At 44.2% G+C, this 25723-nt stretch overlaps 1 protein-coding gene across 1 annotated transcript in view; it reads left to right on the top strand.

Annotated features, from left to right (window-relative positions):
• The first annotated feature begins 3808 nt into the window (after positions 1 to 3808).
• Positions 3809 to 25723, top strand: part of ALK (ALK receptor tyrosine kinase) — a 307378-nt gene continuing 285463 nt past the window's right edge. The window contains exon 1 of the mRNA XM_085054627.1: positions 3809 to 4497. Within this exon, the coding sequence (XP_084910753.1) occupies positions 3915 to 4497 (583 nt within the window). The 5' untranslated portion in view covers positions 3809 to 3914. The remainder of the gene's footprint in view (positions 4498 to 25723) is intronic.

Below are 25723 nucleotides of genomic sequence, written 5' to 3'. Positions count from 1 at the left end.
ACTGAAAGAAAGTGAGGTCAGGGCCCCTCACTCTCTTTATTGTTTGCCTCAGCTCTTGACCATCCACATGGCAGGACCAATGCGGGATCTATGAACTGGTGATAGTCTCTGTTTTCTCTCTTCTCCTCTTTTATTTCTCTCTCCTCTTGCTTTGCTTGGGCAAAGCATGGCTGTCATAATCTACTCCAGACTCCATACTGTTTGTTGTGGGAGTGGGGACAAAATAGCTTTTGATTTTGAGTGACTTCTTTAATTGCTAATCTTGAGCAATGCCATGACTAAGAAGAAGAGATAGTTAAAAACCTGCCCTTTTCACAAAAAATGCAGGAACTCGGAGACCTTTGCAAAAGTCTCCTTTGACTCTTTTACACTCCAACTATTGCTACACTGATGTGGCACTAAAGAAACCTCCCAACTTCAGCTCACTGGTAAATACAAAGGATGGATGAAGATAAATGTCCTACTTTGAAAAAAATCCCACGTTGGATTCCTGTGGCTACCAGTGGATGAACTGTGCTGGGAAATTTGTTCTAGGTGAGCCTGCTCAAGCAGGACAGTTAGACCAGAGGACCTCCACAGATCCCAAAAGCTGATCAGTGGACATTGCCATGCAACAGGACAGGCAGGGAGCCAGCAGCTGGAGCTGTGGCTTCGGCTTGGAGACTCCTGAAAGCTGGTGTGTCACTGGGACAGCCTGGCCCAGCCCTTGCCCTGCCCTTCTCCAAGCTGTGGGCAGCAGTGGAGGCTCTCTGTCCCCCCAGAACTGTATCCAGTGGCTACCACCCACTTGGTGTCCTTGCTCGTCCAGGTGATGTCCTCTCTTGGGGTCCCACACCTGCATGGTAGCACTTATGGGACAAGTGAGCACAGCTCAGCCTGAGCACAAGGTTGCCTTTCCTTCCAAAACTCACCTGGTGAGCAGCAAAGTCATCCTCCATTGCCAGACAGAGCCATTGAAGGCCCTTGCTTGGGATCAGCCTGCAAGAACCAAGATGTGCTCAGAGAGCAGCCCCACAGCAGAAAGGGCACTGGGGAGCTGCCACCCAGCCCCACCAGCCTGAGCGTGGCAGAGCTGGGACCCTCTGCCCTCCTGGGCTCTCTGCCCTGCACAACAGCATTTGTCCCAGTGCCGCTGGCAAGGACTTGCTGGTGATCCTGGTGGCTCTCCAATCCCTCTGCTTGCTGAGTGGCATCACAGAGACTTCCTCCCTCCCCAGCAAGTTCACTCCATTAGCAACACATCCTAGGCACCCCAGCCCAGCCAGAGGGCAGCCATTCTCACCTTTGCCAGGTCCTCAACCAGCCTCTCCAGACTCCTGGAACGCAACATCCTCCACTGGGTAAAAGAGAAGGTGTGCAAGGGGAGCAGTGATGCCTCTGCTGCTCAGCTGGAGGAGCAGAGCTCAGGGACAGAGCCCAGAGCAGACACTGCACAGCAACGGCTCAACTCCACAGGGCTTTGATGGTTGGAAGACATCACTTGGACTCCCTTTGTCCTGTGCATGCAAAAGGGACAGGAAGAGAGCTGGATGAAGCCCAAGCCACTTCTCCTGTTTTGTCAAACAGCTCTGACTGAGAGCTGCCCACAACCACAGGGGCACCTCCACTCAGCTCAGGAGTTGTGTTCCCTTGTCAGGCTGCTCCTGAAGCATCTCCCAGCTTATCCTGTAGTGTTCCCACCCACAGCTCCTTCAGTGTCTGGGAGCTGCAGAAAGAGAGGAGAACCTGTGCCAGGCCCTGCTCCCCCAGCCCAAGGGCAGATGTGCCTGCACAGCCCTGCCCCATGGGTAGGGACACGTGGGCAGGACAAAATCCCGTGGTGGGGGCAGGACAGAGGTGCTGCCCAAGCCATGGCTCCCTCTGAGCTTCCAGAACAGCAGCTTTTACCTTTGCCTGCAAGGGGCCAAAAGGTGACCATGGGATTTAGGACATGGAAATGCCCCCATCCACTCCCTGCCCAGGGAGGCAGAGAGCATGCCTGGGAACCCCTCCTGCCCAACCATGGGATGTGGCACCACAACTAACCCTGAAGTGGCCCTGCAGGAGCTGGTGGGCCAGATGAGGATGATGATGGTCCCATACTCATCACTGCCTTCTTCCTGCTCCTCCTCCTCATCTTCTTTCTCTGCCACCACTTCCTTCCTGCTACTCAGCACCTGCAGCTGGCCCAGGGCCAGGCAGAGCTGTGGGTGCAGGCTGGTGCCCAGCTGCAGAGAGCAGAGGCAAGCAGTGAGGTCTGCCTGGAGTCCCCCTGGGCACAGCCCCGGGGGCAGTGTTGGGACAGACACTGGTTCATCCAGCAGTAGGGTGCTGGGACTTCTGCCAGGGCATCTCTGCCCAGGTCCCAGAGCCAGGGATGGGGTCCTACTGGTGGGTCATGAGAGGATAGAGACCCAAAGTCATTAAAACTGAAAAGTGAAGGATTAGGGTTCACACGTTGAGCAAGTTAATCTAGGGGACTGTGAAATAAGATGAGCTGGGGGAAAGCAACGGTATGTCCAAAGCATTTGCAGCCAGAGAAATGCCAGCCTCTTGGATGGGCTTTGAATTAGCTCACCTGTAGGAGGCTAAACATGGCACATAAGTGGCTTTTTTTGTAATTATTATCTAACTAATCCTTCAGCAATTGCCCTGAAGTCCCTTCCTCAACGCTTCTGTATGGAAAAGATCATGGTTCCCTTTTCTAGCATTGTGCCTGCAATTACACTCTGTGGCATTACAATTATGGAGGCATTACGCTGTGGTTCTGCTCCACAATATCTGTATATTAACATTAATTTGATATAAGCACAAGAATAACTGCACGACAGAATAATTGCACTCTAATGATTATATAGTTAAAGTACCTGGATTATAAAAATATACATGCATTAAGTATCAAACTAAAGAGATAATAATAAGTCATTAATTCATATAGGCAACTTCCAGAAATATGAATGAGTTATGATTAGCTATCCTAAGGCACAGCACTAATGTAATTACAGTAATTATATTGTATTTATGAAGGGTAAAAAAGGGGAAATTGTTGCATGAACCTTTCTTCAGGCTGTTGTTTTCACGCTGAAATGGAAGAATTTTGATCAGTTTTTTAGAATGACTTATACTCTAAGATTTTTCCCTCCCTATTTCTGGCTTCTCATATTTTTTTTTTCCTTTCTCTACAGAGGAAGGACATGCAGGGTTGTTTTATGGCCGTCAGCCTTTGAGGAGGTAAGGAAAGAAGTCGGGAAGGAAAGGATGGGAAGAAAGGGAGGAAAAGGAAAGATGGGAAGGGAGGACACAGGGAAGGAAAGGGAAAGAAAGAGAAGGAAAGGGAGGAAGAGGAAAGGAAGGAAGAAAAGCGGACAGATCTGTCCATCACTGCCCGCACAGACAGAACAGCCGGGGAACGAGACCCCAGAGCCCCTCACCACACGGGGGTGGTAGCCGGGCTCGGCGCCCGGTGCCCGCCCCCAGCCCCTCCGGGCCATGTGGAGGTGCGGCTCCAGCCCTGCTATTGCCGGAGCGCCGGGTCTCCCCCTGCGGGCAGCAAGCGGCCGCTTCCCGCCCCCGTTCCCGGGAGCCGCGCGTGTCCCAGCCCGGTCCCCGGAGGCCGCGCAGCCCCAGCCCCGCTCCCGGCGCCGCCGGGCCATTTTTTCCCTCAATGAACGCTCCGCCCGCCCCGCCTCCGTGCATTTGCATAATGAGGGCTGCCGGGGACGCCATTGGCTGCTGGGGGGCGCGCTCGGGCGTGACGTCAGCGCTCGCTGGGTAATGCCTGCGTTGTGGCGGGTAGTTGGAGCCGGCAAAGCCCGCGCAGCGGCGGCTCCGGGAGCACCGGCCGGACGAGCCTCCGCAGAGCACCGCACCGGCTCCGAGCTCCCCGGCTCCGCTCCGCGGGCGCAGGACGGGGCGCTGCCGGCCTCCCGCGGGTCATGGCTGGGGGCAGGCTGCCCGCCCGCATCCTGGCCGCCGCCTGCCTCGCCTTGAGCTTGGCCCCGGGGTCGGCGGGACCGCGGGACACCCCCGGCCTCTCGCGGCTGCAGAGGAGGAGCCTGGCGATGGACTTCGTCGTGCCCTCGCTGTTTCGCACCTACGTGCGGGAGCTGGTGCTGGGGCCGCCGGGGCGCGCCGCGGCGCGGTGCCGCCTGCGCCTGGACTGCGCGCCCCTGCTCCGCGCCGCCCGCGGGGCGCTACCGCGGGCCGAGCCGCCCGCGGTCCCCGCCGGGCCCTCCGCGGTCGGGCGGCGGCTGCGGCGCGCCAAGCAGCTGGTGCTGGAGGTGGGCGAGGGCACCGTGCGGGACGGCTGCGCCGGCGAGCCGCCGCCGGGCTCCGGCGGGGCGCACCTGGAGTTCAACCTCACCGAGCTCTTCGCCTGGTGGCTCCGCGCCGGCGACGGGCGGCTGCGGGTGCGGCTGATGCCCGAGCGCCGCGGCGCCCTCCCGGGCAGCGAGCGAGGGCTGTCGGCGGCCATCCGTGCCGCTCGCCCCCGCCTCCTCTTCCACGTCTCCGCGGCAGGTGAGCCGTGCGTTGCATGCCGCGCACCGCGCCGGGCAGCGCCCCTCGCCCGCTCCCGCGCAGCCCCCGCCGTGTCCCGGCGGTGCCGTGCGCCTTGTCCGCCGGGACACGCGTCCAGCGCCCCGCACCGTCCCGGTCACTGACAACCCCGCGGATGCGGGAAGCGCAGCTCCCCGAGCAGTCGCGCCTTTCCCTCACGGCTTGTCCCTGAAGGCTGCGCTTTACTGGTGCGAAATGTATCGAGGGGCTTTGGTGGGGCCAGGAGGACAGTTTTGAAAGTATTGAGGGATTTTTACGAAATGCCAAGACTTGCTATGGGCTAGAAAGCCGCAAGCAAGACCCCGAGGTTAAAGCGTCATTAGTCCAAGGGCAGCAAGATCAGGTTCTTTAAAAGTTAAGAAATACCATCCTAAAAAGGGATGCTTCCTCAAAGTGGTGCAAGTATTTTCAAGGTTATGTGCAAGCAGACCAGAGAACAGCACAAACATCTCCAAAGCTGGGTCTGACCCCCAATTTTGTGCATTAGTGCTACTATCACTATTATTGGCTACTACTACTCTTTAAACACAAAGGCTGATTGACATTTCTATCCCTTTTAAAACCCCAAAGGATCCTTAGAGAACTGCACTGTATCAGCTACAGTACAAGAAGAAGTTGCACTGCAACTGGTTCATGCAGCACTGGTACTTGTGTGTACAGAGAGCCTGGCTTAGAATTTTGGTTCCGGTTGGCAGTGATTTGCAGTCATGGTTTGGGACAACTCCTTTATCTCAAACTGGGGCTCTGTTTTGGGCCAGTGATCAAGAGAAATTTCCATTCTGTGTGTGCACTGTGCCTTTAACAGAACCTCTGATTCAGCCTTTCCTACTAGAAGAATATAATACCTAGAGGACTGCAGGTCCAAATAATTTGTCACAGTGAGTTAAGTAAGGTACCTTTTATGGAGCTTTGTAGAAATCAATGGTGTGTCCCTGAGTAGCCACCTACTTAATGGACCACAGAATACACTTAAGTAAATTCACAAGAGGAGAGAGAAGTCGATGCTGGGCTTTGAATACAAAGTTGGAGTGACTGATTTTTGATGCTCATCTGAAAAGATAGGACAGTCATCTGAAGAACTACAAATGGAACCCATCTCCTTCCTTGCTGCCTAAAATGAAAATCAACTGTCAGGGTAGGCTGGGTGTAAGTCCTACAGCTGTGGCTGAAGTGATCTGTCAGGTTAGCTATTCCTGTGATGGATTTGGCAGGGATAACACAGAAGTGCTGTCCACCACGAGATGGCTAGGTGAGGCCAAACACCCCTCAGCAGGTCTTGCCTTGCTACATTGCCGTAAAGAAAGAATAATTAAAAATTAAAGACACCAAAACCTACTGTCTCCTTTTCTTTCTGGTCAGGGAATTTGTTGTGATTAGCACTTGTTTTGATTTACAGATCTCCTCTTTTAACAGTGAAGCCTTAGTTTTGCATGCCATCTTTACTCAGGTACTTATAGCAATGATGGAGCTGAAGGACATACATTTGTCTTCTCAGAGGATGAAGGTGTGTTTTTAACCTGAGGGAAAGGTATACATGGGAACTAGCAGGTTCTCTGATGTGAATATAATGCAGATGGAGTTTTAACCAAAGCTAGTAAAACTCACAGGCTTTATTTTGTCTGTTATCTCATTATTGATCAGAAATGCATGTTTTTCCAGACCAGTAGGAAGCTGTGCACCTGTAAAATCATTTGGGGGACAAAGCTCTGCTGTTCTTACTGCAATACAGTCATGCAAAGTCAATCATAGAGGATGCAGGAAAAGGAGGAGCAGAGGGAAGGAATATGGACCTCCTTTACCTATATCGAAGTGATAACTTCTCCTTGCAGCAGTTCATAATCTCCTGTAAAAATCCTGGTGTCTTTCTGAATTGCACCTCTGCATTTTCAGCAGTGACACCTTAGTGCAGTCACACTGTTCCGTCCATGGCTTTGCCCTGCTTTTGTAACGTGGGTTTGTTTAACAACATTAGGAAATCCATTCCTCCTGCTTTGCTAAGGCGCTGCCTGTGTGAACACCATGTGTCACTGCCAGCCTTAAATTTGTGCTGTGTAGCCCTGTCGACAGCAGGATGTGCTGACACAGTGATAACAGCACGAACAGCATCCACCAGCCCATCAGATTCCAGCAATTATTGACACCATTGCAGCTAATGTGTACGGGGCTTAACTAAAGCCCTTCCTAAGGCAACTGAGCCTTTCCTTCATTGCTTAAGCTAATTGGAAATGGATTTCAAACAACACAATCCTCACATCAACAATGGAAAGCTGCTTCACATATGTTGGCTTTTTTTTTTTTCCTCTTGTCTGCTGGAGATGCCCAGGGTTGCAGTACTTCCCAGAAAAATGAGTAATTACCTTGCTAAATTATTTTCATCACATTTACCCTCCACGTGAATAAAGAATGAACTATATTTTAGGATGAGAAAAAAAATGGCAAGGGAATGAATTCCCACTGACCTTAGGGGTGACAACAGAATCCTGCAAATAATGCTTTATTCTCTTTGCCTTATACTTTGATTTGCTGGCTCGAAGATCAATTTAACTGGGGTGAACCTTTTTTAACATGTTTGCACAAAGCGCAAAGCACTTTGTCTCAGTCTGTTACTGAACAATTAGTAAAGGATGTACTTGTGGGCTGCTGTTTAGCAGACAAGGCATAAAGTTCACAGGAATTTCTACAGGGCTCTCCTGCAAATACTTTTGATGCCAGATTTCTCCCTCATCCTTGTGGGAACAGAGCATCCTGCAAGAAAAAGCTTCAATTTGGAGAAACTGGTCCTCAGCCCATCTACCATTTCTGCATCAGCTTGGCCTTTTCAAAATTGGATACAAGAGAGTTTTCCTCTCTTGGAAATGCTTTCAGACAATACTGTCTTCTTAGCTTTTTCCCAGTGCTTCTCTGGGACCAGAAAAAAAAAATCAAATTAATTTGAATCTTTTCTGTTTAAAAGAGACACAACAAGAAATGCAGAGGAAGGGAGAAAGAAGCTTGGACAGCAGTGCAGAGCTGCAGATCTCCTGTATTTGAGGCGAATCTCTCAACTCCCAGGTTGCTGTTGACTTTGCTCTTGTTGTCTGTGGTTTTGACTGGAAACTGCTGTGCCTCCAAGGAAATCTTTCCCAAAAGTATTTAATGAAAACCAGTACATTGCTATGGGGAACTGAACAGCCAGTGTGAGCATTATAGTCAGGAGATTTTCAGGCCAGCTTTAGTTCTGGTCTTTCAGGATTTGCTGTATAGTGTTGAACCACAGTGGGTCTCTGCAGCAGTGTACTCTGGACAGGTTACTGAGCTTTTTTGGGGGAGACAATCTGGAGCCTTTCCACCCTAACCCTGCATTGCTATTTGGATTTTTTTCCTGTTAACCTCACAGGTAACCAGTTCTCTCACTGTAGGGCACCTGAGCCACAAATGTTTCTAAATAGGTTTCTTGTGAGTTTACCCAGCAAGTTTAATAAGCTGAAATGGCCATAAAATAACTTCCCATGAAAACTAATTGCTACTTACATATGCAAAGGTGGGAAGCGTATGTTAAGAAGGGGCATATGGGGTTGAAAATGAGTCATTCTTCCCTCTAAAGGTCAATGTACTTTCATTCATGAAATAGATTTAACATTCCAATTATATTTTTTAAATAGCAATGCATAACTTTTCATCCTCTGGCTAGGCGAAATATTACTCCTGCACTGTGGCCTTCATCTAAAATTTTATTAACTTGCCACATGTATTCTCCCTGAAACTGTCTGCATTCACTACATAGCAATGCTATTATAATGCTGAGGCAATTAAGCTTTACATCTTTAGGGGACTGCCACTATACACCTGAACTCATTTGCAGGAGGAACCCTTTGCCTAAAGATTAGAAAGAACTTTAGACTAGATAAAAATGTGGTTTTGAAAGTGGGCATTTTGTAAATGAAAATCAGAGCTTCAAGCTGAAATCTGATAGTGGTAAAGTCCACAGAATTATTTCTGCATATTTAGAGGTACCAGCATTTAATTGAGGTCTCTTAGTTATATTTTTCTTTTATTATTTTTTGGTTTTGTGTCTCTGCCTTCAAAGGAGTTGTCATACTGAGCAGAAAACTGGTAAAAGACATCAGTCACTTTGCAGTTGTTCTCTGGTTTTCTCTCATCCTCAGCTGTGTGCCACATTTGAGATCTGATCTTGCTCTTCTGATAAAACGCGGCAGAATGTGGTGGATAAGACTGAGGCATTGCCATCAGGCTTCTGAAAGGTTTTTGTTGTAGTGCAAGTGGCTTTGCTCTTTTCTGTTGGAGTTTTGTGCTTTGCCTCATCTATCAGGCCAGCTTTGCCAGTCCAAAGCTTAAGAATAGAGTGAGTTGCACTTAAGTTTATTGTAGATATGAACATGTGCAAATTGAGATTTTCCTGTTCTACCCTTGGCTTGTCATGGGTAACTGTGTGCTGTATGTAGATTGCCAGTTGCTAAATCACAGTAAATCATGAGTGTGCTGAGAAGCACCTTTCCCCGTCTTTTCCTGCCCTATTAGGTCTGTAGCACTTCCCTCTAGACTTCCTACCACTGGTACTCTCCAGAAATGTGGATTTAATCAGTTCACAGTGCCTCTTCTTGAATTGTAAATGCCTCATGAAGAGGGAAACAATTGTTGAGTGATGGGTTTGCCTGGCTTTTGGGCAGTGTCATCCTTGATCCTGCTGCTGTCCTGCCTGTTCCTGTCCAAGCCACTTTCCTACTCCACCAGCACTAAGAAAACTCAAGAAAACTCATAGCTTATGACTTTTGACTCATGATGCCTTGTCCACTGTTTCCGTGCTGACCACAAAAATTTGGCTTGCAAAAGGCATGAGACTTTCACACTAACACCACCAGGATTTGCAAATTTGTTGTCGGTTATTTGACAAACAATGTTAGAAATGATGCTCAGTCTTTGAGTGGTTCATGGAAGGTGTGATGTGGTCACATGGTTTTGTTTTCCCAGTTATGTGGTGTTGCTGATCCTCACTGAGAGCCAGGATTATGCACAATGTGTTTATGATTTCTAGGTCTGTTTCCTGCAAATTTTGTTTACTTTTAGGTTCGTTGTTCTTATGAATGTTCTTATGCATAAGTGTGTTCAGCAAAATAGCCATAAACAAGCACCAAAAGGGGCAGAAGAAACAATTTATTATGTTTGAATGAACATTTATTGCACATTTTAAAAATATGTTTTCTCTAAACTTGCTGTGCTTTTATTTCCCCATCCTTAAAAACAGGGAATAAATACCTACAGTAAAGAAGTGCACAGGGAAACTTAAGTGCTTTATTATACAAAAGCAGAGACATTTTTCAAAATCAAAGGCAGTTTTGCAGTGTCTGAGTGAATTGGATCCTGAAGTAATCTGGTAATTTGGTTCACTGCACATCTCACCTGAACATTACATGGTAGGAAATAAAATCTGTGTTTGTGACGATGTTTGTGAATTAGCCAAAAGAAGCAGAAAAGTTGAGGAGAGATTGACAGTATTTAGCACTTACAAAGTTCCCCACTAGGTGAGCCTTGGCTCAATAAAGAACGTCTCACCTTTTAGGTACATCAGTGCTAACACACTTGGAATTATGATGTTTTGAGAGTCCAAGTTGCTTCCCTAATGGCAGCAAATTCCACACTGTGCCTGGATATTTCCTGTCTAATTCTCACACCAAAGCATCCTCTTGGACTACTCAGAGCTAGAGTACTGAGAAAGGAGATCTACTTTTTTTGGCACAAGTGATTTACCTAATATCAAACAGCAATTCAGTTTGCCTGCTTTCCAGATTTAAGCACTGAGCAACAGCATCTGTTTCCTGGGAAGCCACTTCTCAGCTCAACATGGTTGCTGAGACTGCAGTGCTGAGCTGAGAAAGGTCCTTTATGAAATGTGCCACATTTGTCTTGCTTCTTTAATTTGGAAAGATTTGGTTGGAGAAAAATGTCATGGAAGCATAAATGCAGATTTGATAAGTCTGACCTTTCTTTTCTTGCGAACAATAAATGTCAGAAAGCTTAAAATGACAAGCTGGAATGGCTGGGGTTATTTATGTGTTTAAATATTTAGGCAAGAAACACATTTTGAGACTAAAGTCTAATTTACATGAGTATTTTGATTTATGAGTGAGGTGGCTGAGTAACTTCATGGTTGTCACTATCCTGCTTAGCATGGCTACTCAGAAAATCCCTGTGACAGCATAGGTAGGACTTACATATCTCTACTTGCAGAAGCTGTAAATTCTGTCAGTTGTAGTGAAGGAGAATCACCTCTCCTTGTTAGTGAAGTACGATCTGTGATGTGGTTGAAGTGTTCTGAGTGTATCCAGTAGAAAGAGCTGGTGGCTGGCTTCAAACTGACTTCAGACAGGTTTTTAATAACAGGCATTTCTTTGGCTAAAGAACTTCAGTAGGTAGCTGCAAGAATTGAGTTCTGCTTTGACTTCCAACTTAATTAACTTGCAGTATACAGCTCTGCCATTGACATTGTGTGACACCAAATACTCGCCTTTGTGGCGGATACTTCCTTTGCAAAGCAAAAGTAGTTTTGACTGCTTTTGAACTCTCTTGGTAGAAGGTGCTTTTTTTTGTGGGTTACTAATGCTTTTACTTCCTAAGAACCGGAATAAAGGCAGTAAGGTGCAGTCTGAACTTTTGGCTTTTTAAGGGAAAACTAGAAGAGCCATTATACCATATTGATTTATTCCCATCTTCTGTACTGCTAATGGTCAAAGGACTGCTATTTTCTTCAGTTTGCTATCACTCTAAGTGATAGCAAACTTGGAGTTTTGTTTGATGCTACAAGAAACTGTTTGTCTTTTATTTTGAGAAATTATGAGCCCTGCCTTCGACTGTTAAAACATCACCTGTCTTGAAGCCAAATAGTCAAATTTAGATTTGAAATTTGACTACTTTGTGAATCTTTGACCAAGATTAATTGTACCCTCACAAAAAGTGAGAACGGGATAGGCTGTGGCCAGCTGCCCGTGTGCTTTTGGCAGCTGCAGCTGGGCACCATCTCCATTTGCAGTGAGGAGCTGCAGGTGTTGGCTGCTGTTGGCTAATGGGGACTGCCGAGCAAAATGAGCTCTGTCTGTCCTGGCTGGGAAGAGAAAATGCTGTGGAAGCTATGGAAAAAGGTTTATGCTTTATGGTTTCTTACTTAAGATATCAGACATTTGCACAGAATGGGGGATTTGAGATTGTTTAAAACTTCAGTGGCTTACCTGTTTCTTCCTGGATTACAGATGGCAAAGTGGAGATACTAGGCTGAAATCTTTTCACTAGATGGTTCTAGAAATGTGGGGCATCCCCTTTACAACTTGTCTTATCTCCTTTACAACTCTTGAGTTCAACTTGCAAATCTCAGGATTTTCCACTGGTATTCTAATGTTTACATCAAGGCAGAAGAACTACCTTTCTTGCTCAAACAAGGGTGTGTGTTGAATCCATTTTGGACTGGGATTTCCCTGCAGTAATGTGAAGAAAGAGGTGCAGGCTCTTTTTGCAAGCTTCCCCTCATTTCCTTACTGACAATCTACTCTCGCTGGTCTCGTATTTTACAAAACCTTGTGATGAAAGAAAACCATCATTCTGTCATCAAGAGAGAAGATACTTTTCTGTAAGGCGAAGAGCAGAGAACACTTGGTGGTGAGTCTAAGGGGAAAAAGCAGTGTCCTGCAGTGGGAGGGTGGGAGTTCACTGTGAGATGTCCATGTGTGGATTCTTGTGCTATGTATTTCTCGGTTTGTTAGGAAAATACCAGTCTAGGTAGACATACTTGAAATGGTGTTTTTCATCTGTCATATTCCTTCTAAGAATTTTAAGTTATTGAAGTTTTCTTTCCAGCTCAGTTTTGAAAGCTGGTGTGTTTCTTCCGAACACAGTCGCTGTAGTGCTTGGGACATGCAGCTGAATATCTGTGACTTCACCTATTAGAAATCTGTGGTGTTGCTTCAGAGCTCTGCAAGTTGCAGCAAACCTAAAATTACAACTTGTACACTGGCATTCACCTGCTGTTTCTCCTGGCCCGTTGAGTATCATGTTATCTCGGATGCATCAGTCTGGGCTGTTTATAGTCTCTTTCATGTTGGATTCTCAAAGTACTTTTAGCCTTATCCACCCTAGTGACAATGCTAAGCATCATTACATCTATTTTACAGAGAGAAGTCAGGGATAGAAATAGCATTATTTGATTATGTTAGACTGCAAGTGCTGAATAGAATTTTCTCATATAGAATATACTATATAGTGAAGTCTCTCTCTTTGCTTCAGCCAAAAGGCCAAGAAAGAAAAAGAAATTAGAGTTGAGAAGCTCACTAGCTGGCAAAATACTGCAGCGGTTATTGGCAAAACTGAGTCTGCTCCATACTGTGTTTGTGACACTTGTCTTTAAATAAATCTGGTTTTGTCACATTCCATACCTTTTGCAATATTGTTTTCTCCTTAGTTTTGGGAGCATCTGTGATCTGCTGAGGCTCTCCCTGTCTTCAGACATCACCCTGTGGCCTTTCCCTTTGTAGGGCAGTGTATGTCAGCATTACGGACCGTGATGCAATGGTTATTTCCACGGGCTGTTTCATTATTGATGCTAATTAAACTTGAAACTAATGAGAAAGGATTACTTTTCAGGGCTGGAGAGGAGGCCAGAATAGTTATTATAGGTTAATTATTCTTCTAAAAGGCTCATTTTAAGTAACAATTCATTTTGTCAACTTTTTTCTTACATTGTACAAGAGCCTTGTTTGAAGAGGTTTCAAAATATAATTGCTGCACTGACCTCATCTAGCTCTCAATCAGTAATCTCCTTCCATCAGCAAAAGGTTAATAAAATCTTTAAGGAAAGGAATTTGGTGCCTTATCTATGTGTAGACGATTTAGAATAGGTCTCCCTGCAAGTATTTCCTATTACCCTTCTGCATGATTTCTTTGGCATACTTTTTAGATTTGAAAAATGTTGCATTCCATAAAGCTTCCAAATTTAATGGTTGCTTTGCAAAACAGGTGCATTACAGAGACAGGGAGTGAATGTAGTCAGGGCTGGCTGAGAATTGGCACATAAGTCAGAACATGCTTCTTTGTTCTCAAAGAACTACAGCCTGTGGTGAACCTTAAAAATCTGTCCTTCCTTTGCAGGACACTGGGGTGTCCATATTGTAATTAGTATTTGCTAAGTAACCAACGGAGGAGATGAGAGTTGTTTTGCATGGGAGCCAAGGTATCTTTCTGGCTGGAAAGCACTGTGGCTTTTGGAGGGGAGGACACATGCTGGTCCACTTTGATCCTTCCCAGCTGTCATGTTGAACCTTTCTTCTTGGCTTTTTGTAGAGATGAGTAATGACTTCAGATTGTTGCAATATTGTACTACAAAAAGGGAAAGAGAGAACTGCATTAGTGTTACTATGAGTACAGAAAGCTGAATAAAATAATAGAATTGTGTAAGTTGGAAAAGATCTCTAAGATCACCAAGTCCAACTTTTAACCCAGAGCTGCCAAGTCCACCTCTAAACCATGTCTTTAGGTGCCACATCTCTATGTTTTTTGAACATTTCCAGGGATGGTGATTCCACCATTCCCTGGACATCCAGTTCCAATGCTTGGTAACCCTATCAGTGAAAAAATGTTTCCCAATATCCTATCTATATCTTCCCTGGCACAACTTGAGGCCATTTCTTCTTGTGCTGTCTGTTGTTACCTTGGAGAAGAGACTGACCCCCACCTGGCTACACCCTCCTTTCAGGTGGTTGTAGAGAGTGATAAGGTCACCCCTGAGCTTCCTTTTCTCCAGGCTAAACACCCCCAGCTCCCTTAGCTGCTCCTTATCAGACTTGTGCTCCAGACCCTTCCCCAGCTCCATTGCCCTTCTCTGGAGTCTCTCCAGCCCCCCCAGTGTCTTTCTTGTAGTGAGGGGCACAGAACTGAGCACAGCACTTGAGGTGTGGCCTCATCAGTGCCAAGCACAGGGGGATGATCACTTACCTGGTCCTGGTGGCCACACTACTGCTGGTACAGTCCAGGATGCCATTGGCCTTCTTGGCCACCTGTCAAACAGGTCCTTTTCCTCTTGGCAGCTTTCCAGCCATGCTTCTGCAGTACAGTGCTGCAGGAGGTTGTTGTGATCCAAGAGTTGTGACCTGGCACTTCACCTTGCTGACTCTCATACAGTTGGTCTAGGCCCATCAGTCCAACCTGTCCAGGTCCTCTGTTTGTGTGAACAGGAAGGAAAGCAGTCTTTATTATGCTCCACTAACTGGTGGCCTGATGTCTTCTGTCATGGCACCTCCTTTGCATCTTGTGTTAATGTGAGGGCTGCAAAGGCAAACACCCATGAATGCAGGTGATGCTGTGAGCAGAAAGGCCTCAAATGGAACGTGGGACGTTGCAGCTTAGGAAAGCTCTTACCTACTAAGTGCACATTTCAATCTATCTTAAAAGTGCAGCATTCACCAGGCCTGAGTTCAAGAAAATAGTTACATCCTCCATCTGGGTGCTGGTATCAAGTTCAAACATCCTCTGCCTAATCACTCTTGCCACTGGACTCTGCTTACACCAGCTCATGGGATTTGGGATAATATTTGAAGTGCTAAATCCCTTTTGCGATTAAGGTTTTAAATCACACAAAGTGATCAAAAGCTCAATGTTTCCTTCTTCGCCTTACCAGCCTACTGTCCTTTATCTCTTGAAACAAAGCAGCATTAACTTTTAAGATCTGATTCAATAACATTTTATGGATAATAATTATGACTGATATTAAGCCTTCAGCAACCAGTCTGTATGGAGACTTAATGTATTGAGGTTTATTACTAGTGTAACCTATCTTTTTACATTGGTTGTAAAGCAGGATCAGCTATACTGATAAGAGGAAAGAGAAGCATCAATGAACTGTTTGCCTCTGCTTCTCTGCAGGGTGTTCACATTCTTGCCACTTAATATTGTTGGCACGGTGGGAGTTTGCTGGTGAAGAGTTTTTGTTTACAGAGTCTGTTTGCACAATTGCAGAATGAATGAATGAGTGAGTGCATGAATGAGCTACAGCAATCCTATGCCGGGGAAAAGAATTCATTACTGGATAGACCCTGGAGACCAATTGATCATACTTTCCCTTTTAATAATGAGTGTGAGAATGCAAAGTTTTTAGAGATGAGCTCCACAGCTTTCTCTGAGGCTTATCCCAGTAATGAAAGCTCTTAAATATATAAAATTTCTTTAGACACTCCATATTAGTAATTTTTTACCCCAGAATTTTCCCAGTTTCCTTGATCTCATCAGGACATAATTATATGTACACATCATAACCATGAATGGAGGTGGTCCCTAAACCAAAGTTAAGACCAGGCTGAGCAAAGAAAAGTCTGGTTTCTAGGTTTTTAAGTGCTGTGCACAGTGGCCTAATACAAATTACAATATGAGAAAGGAAACTCACCTTAGTTTCCATACAGGGTGTTCAAAGAAAGTTCTTCTGTTGTATTGGCACTGAAAAAGTCACCTGAAGGACCCAGGACTGGGTTCTTGCTCAGCTGAACTTTGTGACGTTCATGCATCATTAACTGTAACTGTATTATGTAGTTGCCTTTTTTGCCTTGCTTCTCCTCATAACTTTCTGTATAAGGAAATCTACCTCCCTGGTAAATTCAAATAAGATGCTGTCTGCTTATGTCCTTTTTGCCTTTTTGATGGGAAAGCAGAAGGGAATTCTAAAGTGCTCTGGGAGCTACATGGAGGCCTTGCTTTGACATCTCTAAATATGTGAGTAATGGGGTGCTTAGAACTGATTTTACGTGTGATGGATGCTCAACAATAAGGAATCACAAATTGTGAGCAGCAGAGCTTAGAGAGGAGAGCTGCTCAACAAGATTAATGGGAAGGTAGACCTTTAGTGTAATGAAAGACACAGTTCCAGCTTAAAAATAGACAATGCCACACTAGATCGAGTCTTGAGGATTTGGACAGTCAGGTTCCCTCTGTACATTTGTAGAGCCCCTTCCTCTTCAGGGAATGCTGAAGAGCTGCAAGAGCTGTAGTTCCCACTTCACCTGGAAGTGAGTACACTAGTACACCAAGGGAGCAGATCGTCCAAGGGGTGTCTGTCATGCCAGGGATAGGGCTGTTGAAGGAAAACCAGGATTTTATTTTTGTTCTAAGAATTGCAAGCCAATAAGAAAAGCAGGATAAGACTGCGGTAGAACATGGCTGGGTGTGAGCACTGCAGCATTATTTTTCAACTGTTTTCCTCTGGAGAAATGACCTTAGACAAAGTATGCAAGTGAAACATAATTGCAAAAGAACCAACAACTTGTGTCTGCTTTCAGTTAGAGAGTAATTATCTTATTATTAGGAGAATTATCAAGTTTAAAAGAAAACAAATATCTCCGTACTCAAATAATTAAAAAGAACGCAGCAGGTGAAAGTGTAGCTCATCCATCCCTTCCATTGTAAGTTGAAAGCTGCTATTAACTCCGAATATCATGACTAAAGGAGTATGAACAGGGAGCAGAATTAGCAAAATGTTAGTGGAGCTGGCTACAGGATCATTGTTATGACTACAACTTTTATTCTCTGTCTCTGACAAGGATAATAGTGTGTGGAAATGAAGCCAGCAAACATGTAAAATACATCTAAATATAGAGGACAAACAGCAAATAATAACTGGACCAGTAATCAGATGCCGAAGGCCTTATCTGTTAGTACAGTGGCTTGAAAGATGGCAGTGCTGGTAGATAAACATTAAGAGGACTATGAAGCTGAGGATAAATAGAGCAATATCCTCTAAACAGTAAAGAGCTGGAGCATAAGACCCTGGAAAGACATTCAGGACTTATTGCTTGAGAAAGATCCCTAAAGCTGTCAAGCAGATGTGCAGCTGGTAAGTAGATGACTCGCTGGGACGTTGACTGAAATGGTAGAAGGAATAAATCAGAGGGGATTGCATTAGTGTAACTGAAGGCAGTACATTACTTTGCTTTGAAGTATAGTGTCCTGTGGAGAAAGCAATGACTGTCATCCCGTAAGAGTGATCAAACTGAGCGAAGACATGTCCCAGATTTAGGCTGTAGCATAGGCAGGGGTTTCTCTTCTGAGCAGTCATAATTTTCATGTTCTCTTGAAGGCCTTGGACTAGAGTTTGATGGGAGGTGTAAGGGGCTGTTCCTAAGCCTACTGAAGCCAATGACATCTCCCCATTGTACATCTGCTCCCCTCTCCTGCTCTCAGGTACATGCAGACTGGGCAAGAAACCACCTTTTCTGCTGTTTGCTATCAGGCCATCTGCTATGAGTGCACAGGGAGACACAGCACACATCATATTTTTTGTCAGAAGATAAGAAATAGGACTTATTTTCAACCTGGCAGTTTTTGTCAGCACTAAGTCTAGATGGAAATGCAAAATAAGGCCTTGGTGCTGAGTTTAGTGACCGGAACAGAGTTGTCTGTGCTGTCTTTACACAGGCCAAATGAGTATGGGAGATGCTAAGAATGCTTATTCTTGAGTTCCTATAGTTTTGTGGAAGAGGCTTTTGAGCACAACCATTGCACAGTAGCATGTGTGTTAGTCATTAAACATCAAACTTCCTGCTGTAGTCCACTCTTAGACCTTTTACATCATATGGGTTTTGAGTTGAATTAGAACATGGGAATCATCAACTCAACAAGAGGAATGATGGCGTGAGAATATCCTAATGCAAGCTAAGGGGAAAACATCAGTTTGGTGACAGGAGGAATGTGCTTGTCTGGCTTACCAGAATATGCCTAAAGAAATGGCAGTTCTGATTGTCACCTCTTAAAATGTTTACATCCACTGTTCATTAAGCATTGCATCCCTGAAGACCTAGTTTCACGTTTTTTACCTTTATTAAAATGAAATTATGTTTTATTTACCCTAAGGTACTGTACAGGACAAACAGACCAAGCAGGTCTCCAAACTGAGGGTAAGCACCCTTCCCCCTTTTCACTCTGCCTATGCTACTGTGGACATGCCTTCATGGTAAGGCACTTTTGCATGGTGTCCCAGACTTGAAATTGAAAAGGTTAACGAATTTGCCCTTTCTGGCCCATGAAAAAATCTCAGTATATGATAGTAAAATGATTTCAAATACACTTTTGTCACTTAAAAGTTCGAAAATAAGTTAAAATAGGGTTTTGAAAGGGGGGAATGAGGCAATATCCTCTCTGAAAAGAAAAAGCCAACTAAATTGAGATGTCCGTCTGAAAGGAGAACGTAACTTTTTGCTCAAGAAGGGATAGAAAATGCCTTGCTCCTACCTCTAAATCCTTTCCAAAGTAGCTGCGGTAGTCAAACCCATCTGCTGATAAAGAGTTGAAGTATGATCTTGTCTCTTAATATGTCTTTTATCATCACTCTCATCTCTTTCCCCAGAACACTTGAGGATGGTAGAATGGGGTCTAGATTAAAATGCTCAAGGGAAAGGAAAATAATAGGAAGGTCAGATGAGGTTTTATTAAAGTCACATCAGCAGAATTACCTGAAGGAAGAACAGGCAAAGTACCTAAATGAAAACTCTTATCCAAACTAGTTTACAACTAACATGGAAGTGTCTTTTAATCTGTGTTAGTTCAAGATAGAATAATTCAGAACTTTTCTTTCCTAGTCTCTAAACTGGTCCATCGATTGTTCCTGTGGGGTAACATCCTAGGACACATCTGTTTTATTCATAATTTTGATTCTTGAATCTTGATGGCAAGACCAAGACTTCTTTCTTATGGGCTCACTGTGAACCATCTTAGTATAAACTTGGATTCTGTCTTGAGATTGCCATAAGAAGATAAGTTTTATATGACAATTTTTTAGCTGCTCCAGGCATGTCTCTAGCCTAGCAATGAAAGCCTGGCTTTCAGGGTGGCTTTGAGAACTTGGTACTGTCTAAAGCCCTTATCACTGACATCCCAACACTGGTCACTGCTTCACTAAAACCTCTTTCCAGAGCCTCATGAGCACTTCCGTTATCCTGAAACGATCACTGTGTCCCTTGAGAACAGAGTCCTGCAAGGTCTGGAAGCAGTTCTCTGGGTAAAACACAGGTACCTCTTGCCTCTCTGTAGCATCTATTTTTGGTACAGATTGCTGGGGTCACACACAGAGGGTTTCAGATGTTCCTTTCAGTTCCATGCCCAAGGACAGGGAAGGTGCTTGACTTCTGGAGCTGCAGTTCCATGAAGGCTAACTGTTGCAATTCACCTCTGTAAAAAGTCACAGGTAAAAGCCTTCTGGATCAGAGCCAAGGCTGGAGCAGGTGCAGCAGAGGGGCAAGTTGAGCTCTAATGACCTGAATCTCAACTGCCTTAAATGCAGAGACCAGATGAGCTTTATTTTCCAGAAAAATTAATTTGTTTGTTTTTTCCATAAGCTTTTCTGTTAAAGCCTTTTTTTTTTTTTCTCCTATCTGAGCAAGCCAGGTTTTGTGTTATGATTCTGTACTACAGCAAACGGGAATCCTTTCCCAAAACAGCCTCTTCCTCCAAAAAGGCTGATTATAGTGGAAGTTGTGCCTTGCTGTGACTGACAATTTCATGACTTGATCCTACACAGATCTGCCTTGACGTGACTTCCTCCACAGGTTCCTTCCCAAGTCCTATTTTTTATACTGCATTCCGAACAAGTAACTCTTCTCATAAAGGCACTTCATAAAAGCAGTGTGTGCAGCTCCTCTGAGTAGCACTAAATCTGTGACAAACCTAAGGGAGGTTCCACAGCAAGGTGATAAAATACTGACTTGTCAACTATTTTGCCGGCTAGATGGGAAATGCAGCCGGCAGCTTTACCCTTTAAAGTGGAAAGAGATAAGGGCAGTTTCAGTGTTTCATGGTCAGCTGCAATCATCCGTAAAATGAAGAGTTACTTTGTTTTTTAAACTGATGTCTCAGTAGTGAAGGACTCCATTTTTTACTATTGTTCATGCTTATTCCTGTGTTATTCAGTAGCAGAAGATATTCATTAATGAATTAAACAACTAAGATTTCACCTGTTAACCATCTCCCTTGAGATGCAGTAAAAGTGTTTATATTTGTAGCTGCTGAGGAGGTCAACACAAGTAAGACCGACACCCAAGAAAATGGCAAATTGCTAGAGTTGATAGATGTGGAAAGCGAAGTTTTGTAGCAGTTCCATGGTCTTTCGTGATTCTCGGTTTTCAATAAAACAATGACATCAATAAACCTTGCGATGTTGCTGAAGGAAGAAGGGAATAGAAGTGAATTTGTCTTTCTCCTGAGGCTGAATAGGTTGTGCTGTAATCTGAGTCATTGGGAGCCATCTCTGACACTGCAGGGAAGATGAGAGATTCTGACCTGCTCTTCTTTGATCTTGGAATACTTCATGGCGTTCACTTTGTTCTTTTCTTCCTCCTTTTTGGTGTCTGATATCACTTATTTGTAAGTGCTGATGAATGCATGCTACTACCCAGAGAAACCCAGCAGTGAGTCACAGCCTGGTGCCTCCAGGTCAGTTCTTGGCCATGGGTGACAATGGGTGGCAGTGAGCTCCCCTAGATCACTGCAGCCCTCATGCCCCAGTCAGAACTTTGTGTGTCTGCAAGAGTGTCAACTGAGCAGGGCCTGAGCATCATGGCTTTCCTTCCTGCCTGGATGAGTAAGGTGAAGTGCAAATATCTGTACCATTGCAGTTTGATTAGGAGCTGCAGGGCAGCTTCTTGGCACACCAAAAACTTTAAAAAGTTTTGTCTTCGCCATTCCTAAATGGGTTCAGAACTCCATTCCACCCTCAACCATTCTATGACTACAGACATCATGAAATAGAATTTGGCTGGGCTTTTTTAGGGCAGCTTGATCTGTGCTGTGGTACCCTCTGATACATGTTCTTAGCTGTATTATTCCATCATCTTGTGAATGCCAGCAAACTGAGCATATCTGCTTGGAATATTATGCTCAGATTTATGGTACTCTGCATACGTGATTGCTCACCACGCACATCAGCAGAATAAAGCAGTGCCTCTCATTAGGGAGCTGACAGATTTTTGACAAGATTGTCGAATCCCAAGTCATGCATGAGTTCCCTAACTGCTTTTGGGCACGGCCTGGGTGTCTGCTTGTTACACAGGACTAGTATTTGGCTCACTCAACAGACAGCAGGTCATCCCATTGACACCTGCCCGCTCTGTTAACAGATCAGTGAACCTACTGCTGCCTAATATTTGTATGATAATGCAACACAGTTCAGAATTGATTTATAAAATGCAGGTCATTCAGTAGATGCAGCAGTCAGTGAGGGAGCACAAGGTGACAGTGAAACAATTCAGATTAGCAAGTGGGGGCATTGCAGCTGCTTGTGCTCTAATTGCAGCTCTCCAGATGTTCCTGTGATGTGCAGGAGATGCCAAGCAGTCTCTAGGCATAACCGTATTTCACTGTTCAGCTTTCCAAACACTCTTCTGTGGTCTGTAGAGAAGAGAGAATTTAAGGACCCAAGCCTTTTCATCTTCTGTGCTGTCAAATAAACTCTGTCATTCTGAAGTAATATTTCCCAGGCATATTTTTTTTCATAGATTTCTTTTCACATTAAGATCAGCAAAAGCTCTTTCTGGGAAGCCTGATTAAAAATGCAGTTCCTCCCAGGAAAGGAAAGGAAAGAAAATAACATTTTCGGCATCAAAAGAGATCACAAAATTATCATGAAAAAATGAAATGAATTTTGAAGACTATGTATTGCAGGAAAGTAGGTAGAACTGACCTCAGGGTTTTCTGCTGTTTGTAAAATAGTTTGTGAATTTTTTGAATAGACATCTGCTAAGAGTATAGGTGACAAAAGCTCTCAGAGACAAGAAATGCCCTGTATTTGGATTAGCTTCAAGGAATTGATGAAGATAGCTAATTTCTTTGTGAAATTTACTCTTGTCTGTATACTAAAAACAGACCAGCAACCAAAAAATCCCCACAAAAAACCCAAACAAAACCCTATCAACTAAACACCTAAGAAACTGCTGTTTCTCTTTAGCTACATGGTGTTAACATTGCTGGGGATGCAAACACAGGTGGCTTCCAGCTCTGTTGCAGACCTTTGCCTTCTAGGATCCGAGTGGGGCATTAGCATGTCAGGGTGTGGAAGAACAAGCACTGCTTTCCTATTTTACTCTTTTGAGTTGGGTTGTTTTCTTCTGGGGTGGTATGATTAACCCTGTAACTGCCTGCATTCTGCTTGGGCCTTGACTTTATTAGGATGAGAGGAAAATCTCAGGAAAATAGGTAATTTCTGCTTTGGCCTTTTCTATATTGTACAGAGGGTTTGAAAGAGGATTCTAGTGGCTTCAGATGTTACCTTCTATATTGCATACAACCAAAATATTTTCAAACAGTGTTTTTTTATAAATATGTTTCCAGTCCAGAACAAGAAAGATGGAGAGAGGCTATTTACAAGAGCATGTACAAGACAAGGAGGAATGGCTTCAAACTGAAAGAGAGTAGGTTTAGATTAGATATTAGGAAGAAATTCCAGTGGTGAGACACTGGCACAGGTTGCCCAGAGAAGCTGATGGTGCCCCATCCCTGGAAATGTTCAAGGCCAGGCTGGGTGAAACTCTGAGCGACCTGGTCTAGTGAAAGGTGTTCCCACCCATGGCAGGGGGTTTGGAACAAGATGATCTTCCAACCAAGCCAGTCTACTATTTTATGATCTGTAGAGAAAAATTAATCTAGTAAGATATATATCATTGTGTTTTGACAGCCTGAATTCTTTGCAACACCTTGGCATTGAATGCTTCTCCAACGTGTGTAACCTCCACCTGTAACCAACCCCTCTCACGTTTCCTCCTCAAACATCCTTTCAGATACACAGACATTTCACAGGAATAGGAGTATTGTTATAAGCAAAAGATAATGGTGCTTCCCCGAGGCCCATGTTTTATCAATAACTTTTATAAAGTATGTTTTGCATCCTGAGATGTGTCTAGCATTCCAGCTTGGAGCGATGCATTGCATACCTGGAAGGCAACAGTGACTGTCTTTCCAGTGTCTTTCATCATTCATTTCAGATGAGTTGTGTAAAATCCAACTGACCCTTCTATAATAACTAGGGGAAAATAGCTTTGAATTGTCATTTTGATAAATTTTGGAGTATTGGCAGTGTTCTGGGCTAAGGAGCCAGGCATGCAAGCCTTTCATCTGTCAGTGTCATTATGAAATATCTTAAAAGAACAGGGGGAATAGTGATTCGATAAATCTTATCTCCATGAATGAGTGAATTTTGCGTGGTTTCATAATCTACTGAACTCTAATAGCCTATATCCTTTGCTTCAAAAATAGCTGTTAGAACAAGGTGTTTGATGAGTCTGTGTACTGTTTTCCTGCAACCCCTTGGATTTGTTTATGTCAATGAATGACTTCCAGTGGTGAATACCATAGGAATTATTTGCCTTTGTGGTGCATTCACGTTTTTAAAAAATTATTGTGTGATAAAACCAAATCTTTTACTCTTCCCCATGTTTCTCTGTAGCATAGAATACCTAAGGCAGGTGGAACACCTTTTACAGCAGCATTGCCAGGAAAAAATCAAACCTAGGTAAAATAATTTTTGTTACATGGGGTACCAAATAAAATGCTGGTTTTAGCATCCTATCTAATGTCTACCACATGGTTGGGGCCTATACTGATAATTGAGTGCAGTCTGAGGACCTGTTGTCTTTTGTTGTATTCAGCCTTGACTGTGTGTCTGTTTCAGCACAAATTAAAAGTTGAGTTCATAGATTCACACAGACAGTAGTTTAAATGAAACACAAATAACAATGATATTTGCAATTAAAATAAGCTTCTATGATAACAAGAGATAAAACTCCCTTTTTGCCACTTTTGTTGCCATTTCTTTTTTGGGGAGAAGGCAGGAGAGAAGGTAGTGGTGCTACTTTGCTGTTAGTAAGAATCAGACTGTCATGCAAGTTCATCTCCCAAATACAGGGTATTTCTGTGTTTGGGTAAAATATCGTGGCCAGTGCTGCAAATGCCAAAACCCCCAAGTCCTTACATAGAAATTCCATGGGAAAAGACCATGGTTTCTGGTTAAATGGTTTATAGGGTATCCCATTAATAATCCAATCATTATCTGAATTATTTTAGGCATATCTAACTCTTTTAGACTATCAAGCATTCTCCAGAGTTTCATGTTGAATCATCATGACCACTCTTCATGCTGAGGCCAGGAGAACAGTGTCTCTGTGAGATATTTTGTCCTAAACACGCTGCAGGTGGTGGGCAGGGGTCAGGGAACAATGCAAGCATCTATGTAAATTCACTGGGAACATATATGGTAGCACAGGAGTGACTTGCTGGGCTGCCAGGTGAGAATGAGAGTGTCTATATCAGTTTTTGTTTCTTTTATGTTTGGTGGAGATGATTAAGCAAGGGCTTATTAGAACAGATTTACCATGCTTGTATTTTATGGCTGTGATAGGTCCTTGTGCTGTGGATGGCAGAGTTTTCCAGTGGTGCCTTGTATTTGAGGAATGATCCTGATTTTCCTGAGCATCTCCACATAGCACTGGTGAAACAGGATTATTATTTTGTACCAAAGATAAGGTTTCCCCATGCTCTGAAAATCTGGACAAAAGTAGCATTTCCTCAATTTATGTCTGGACAAAGCATTAGTACAAAAATCAGAATCTTTGCCAGGAAGGCAAAAAAGAGTGCAGCAGTGCCATTTGAGAGGAGATTCAGGCTGTTTTAGTATATAATTATTTAATTTAATTAATATAAACACAACTGTGATTTTTTTTTTCCACTAATTCAGCTTGTTTTTAACTACCAGCTTAGATTTGTGTGACTGTGTTTTCAAAAATGAGGCAGCTCAGTTTGCTGGTGAATTAGAAGTTCCTAGAGTAACTTGGTAGAAAAGAGCAAATCGACCTGGTGCTCTGAACACAACGCAAAGAAAGTCTTGACACAAGAGAAATATGAAGAGGCAGCAGCCGTGTCCTGACAGGGCTGATGAATGGCAGGTGGCCACAAGCCTGACTGCTTCTCTTTGGTTGCTGCTGGTGATTCGCAGGCAGGTGGGTGAGAATGTTAAAGGCCTGACACATGGAGTGACAGATACCCTTAGTGCTTGTGTGCACAGCGCACTGGCATGGCTTAAAATAGAGCCAGCTGCATGCATAATTAAGGAGGAATAATTGCAATGCACTTATGTAAATTATCTTGTGGTTCTTTTCCCTGCACCCTCCCACCCCACGCAGTGTTT

The sequence above is a fragment of the Lichenostomus cassidix genome, chromosome 3 (genome assembly GCF_008360975.1).
Source record: "Lichenostomus cassidix isolate B80296 chromosome 3, HeHo_3.0, whole genome shotgun sequence".
NCBI classification, from domain to species: Eukaryota; Metazoa; Chordata; class Aves; order Passeriformes; family Meliphagidae; genus Lichenostomus; species Lichenostomus cassidix.
Note: the sequence above shows the minus strand (reverse complement) of the source record. Positions and strands in the feature narration are given on the sequence as shown.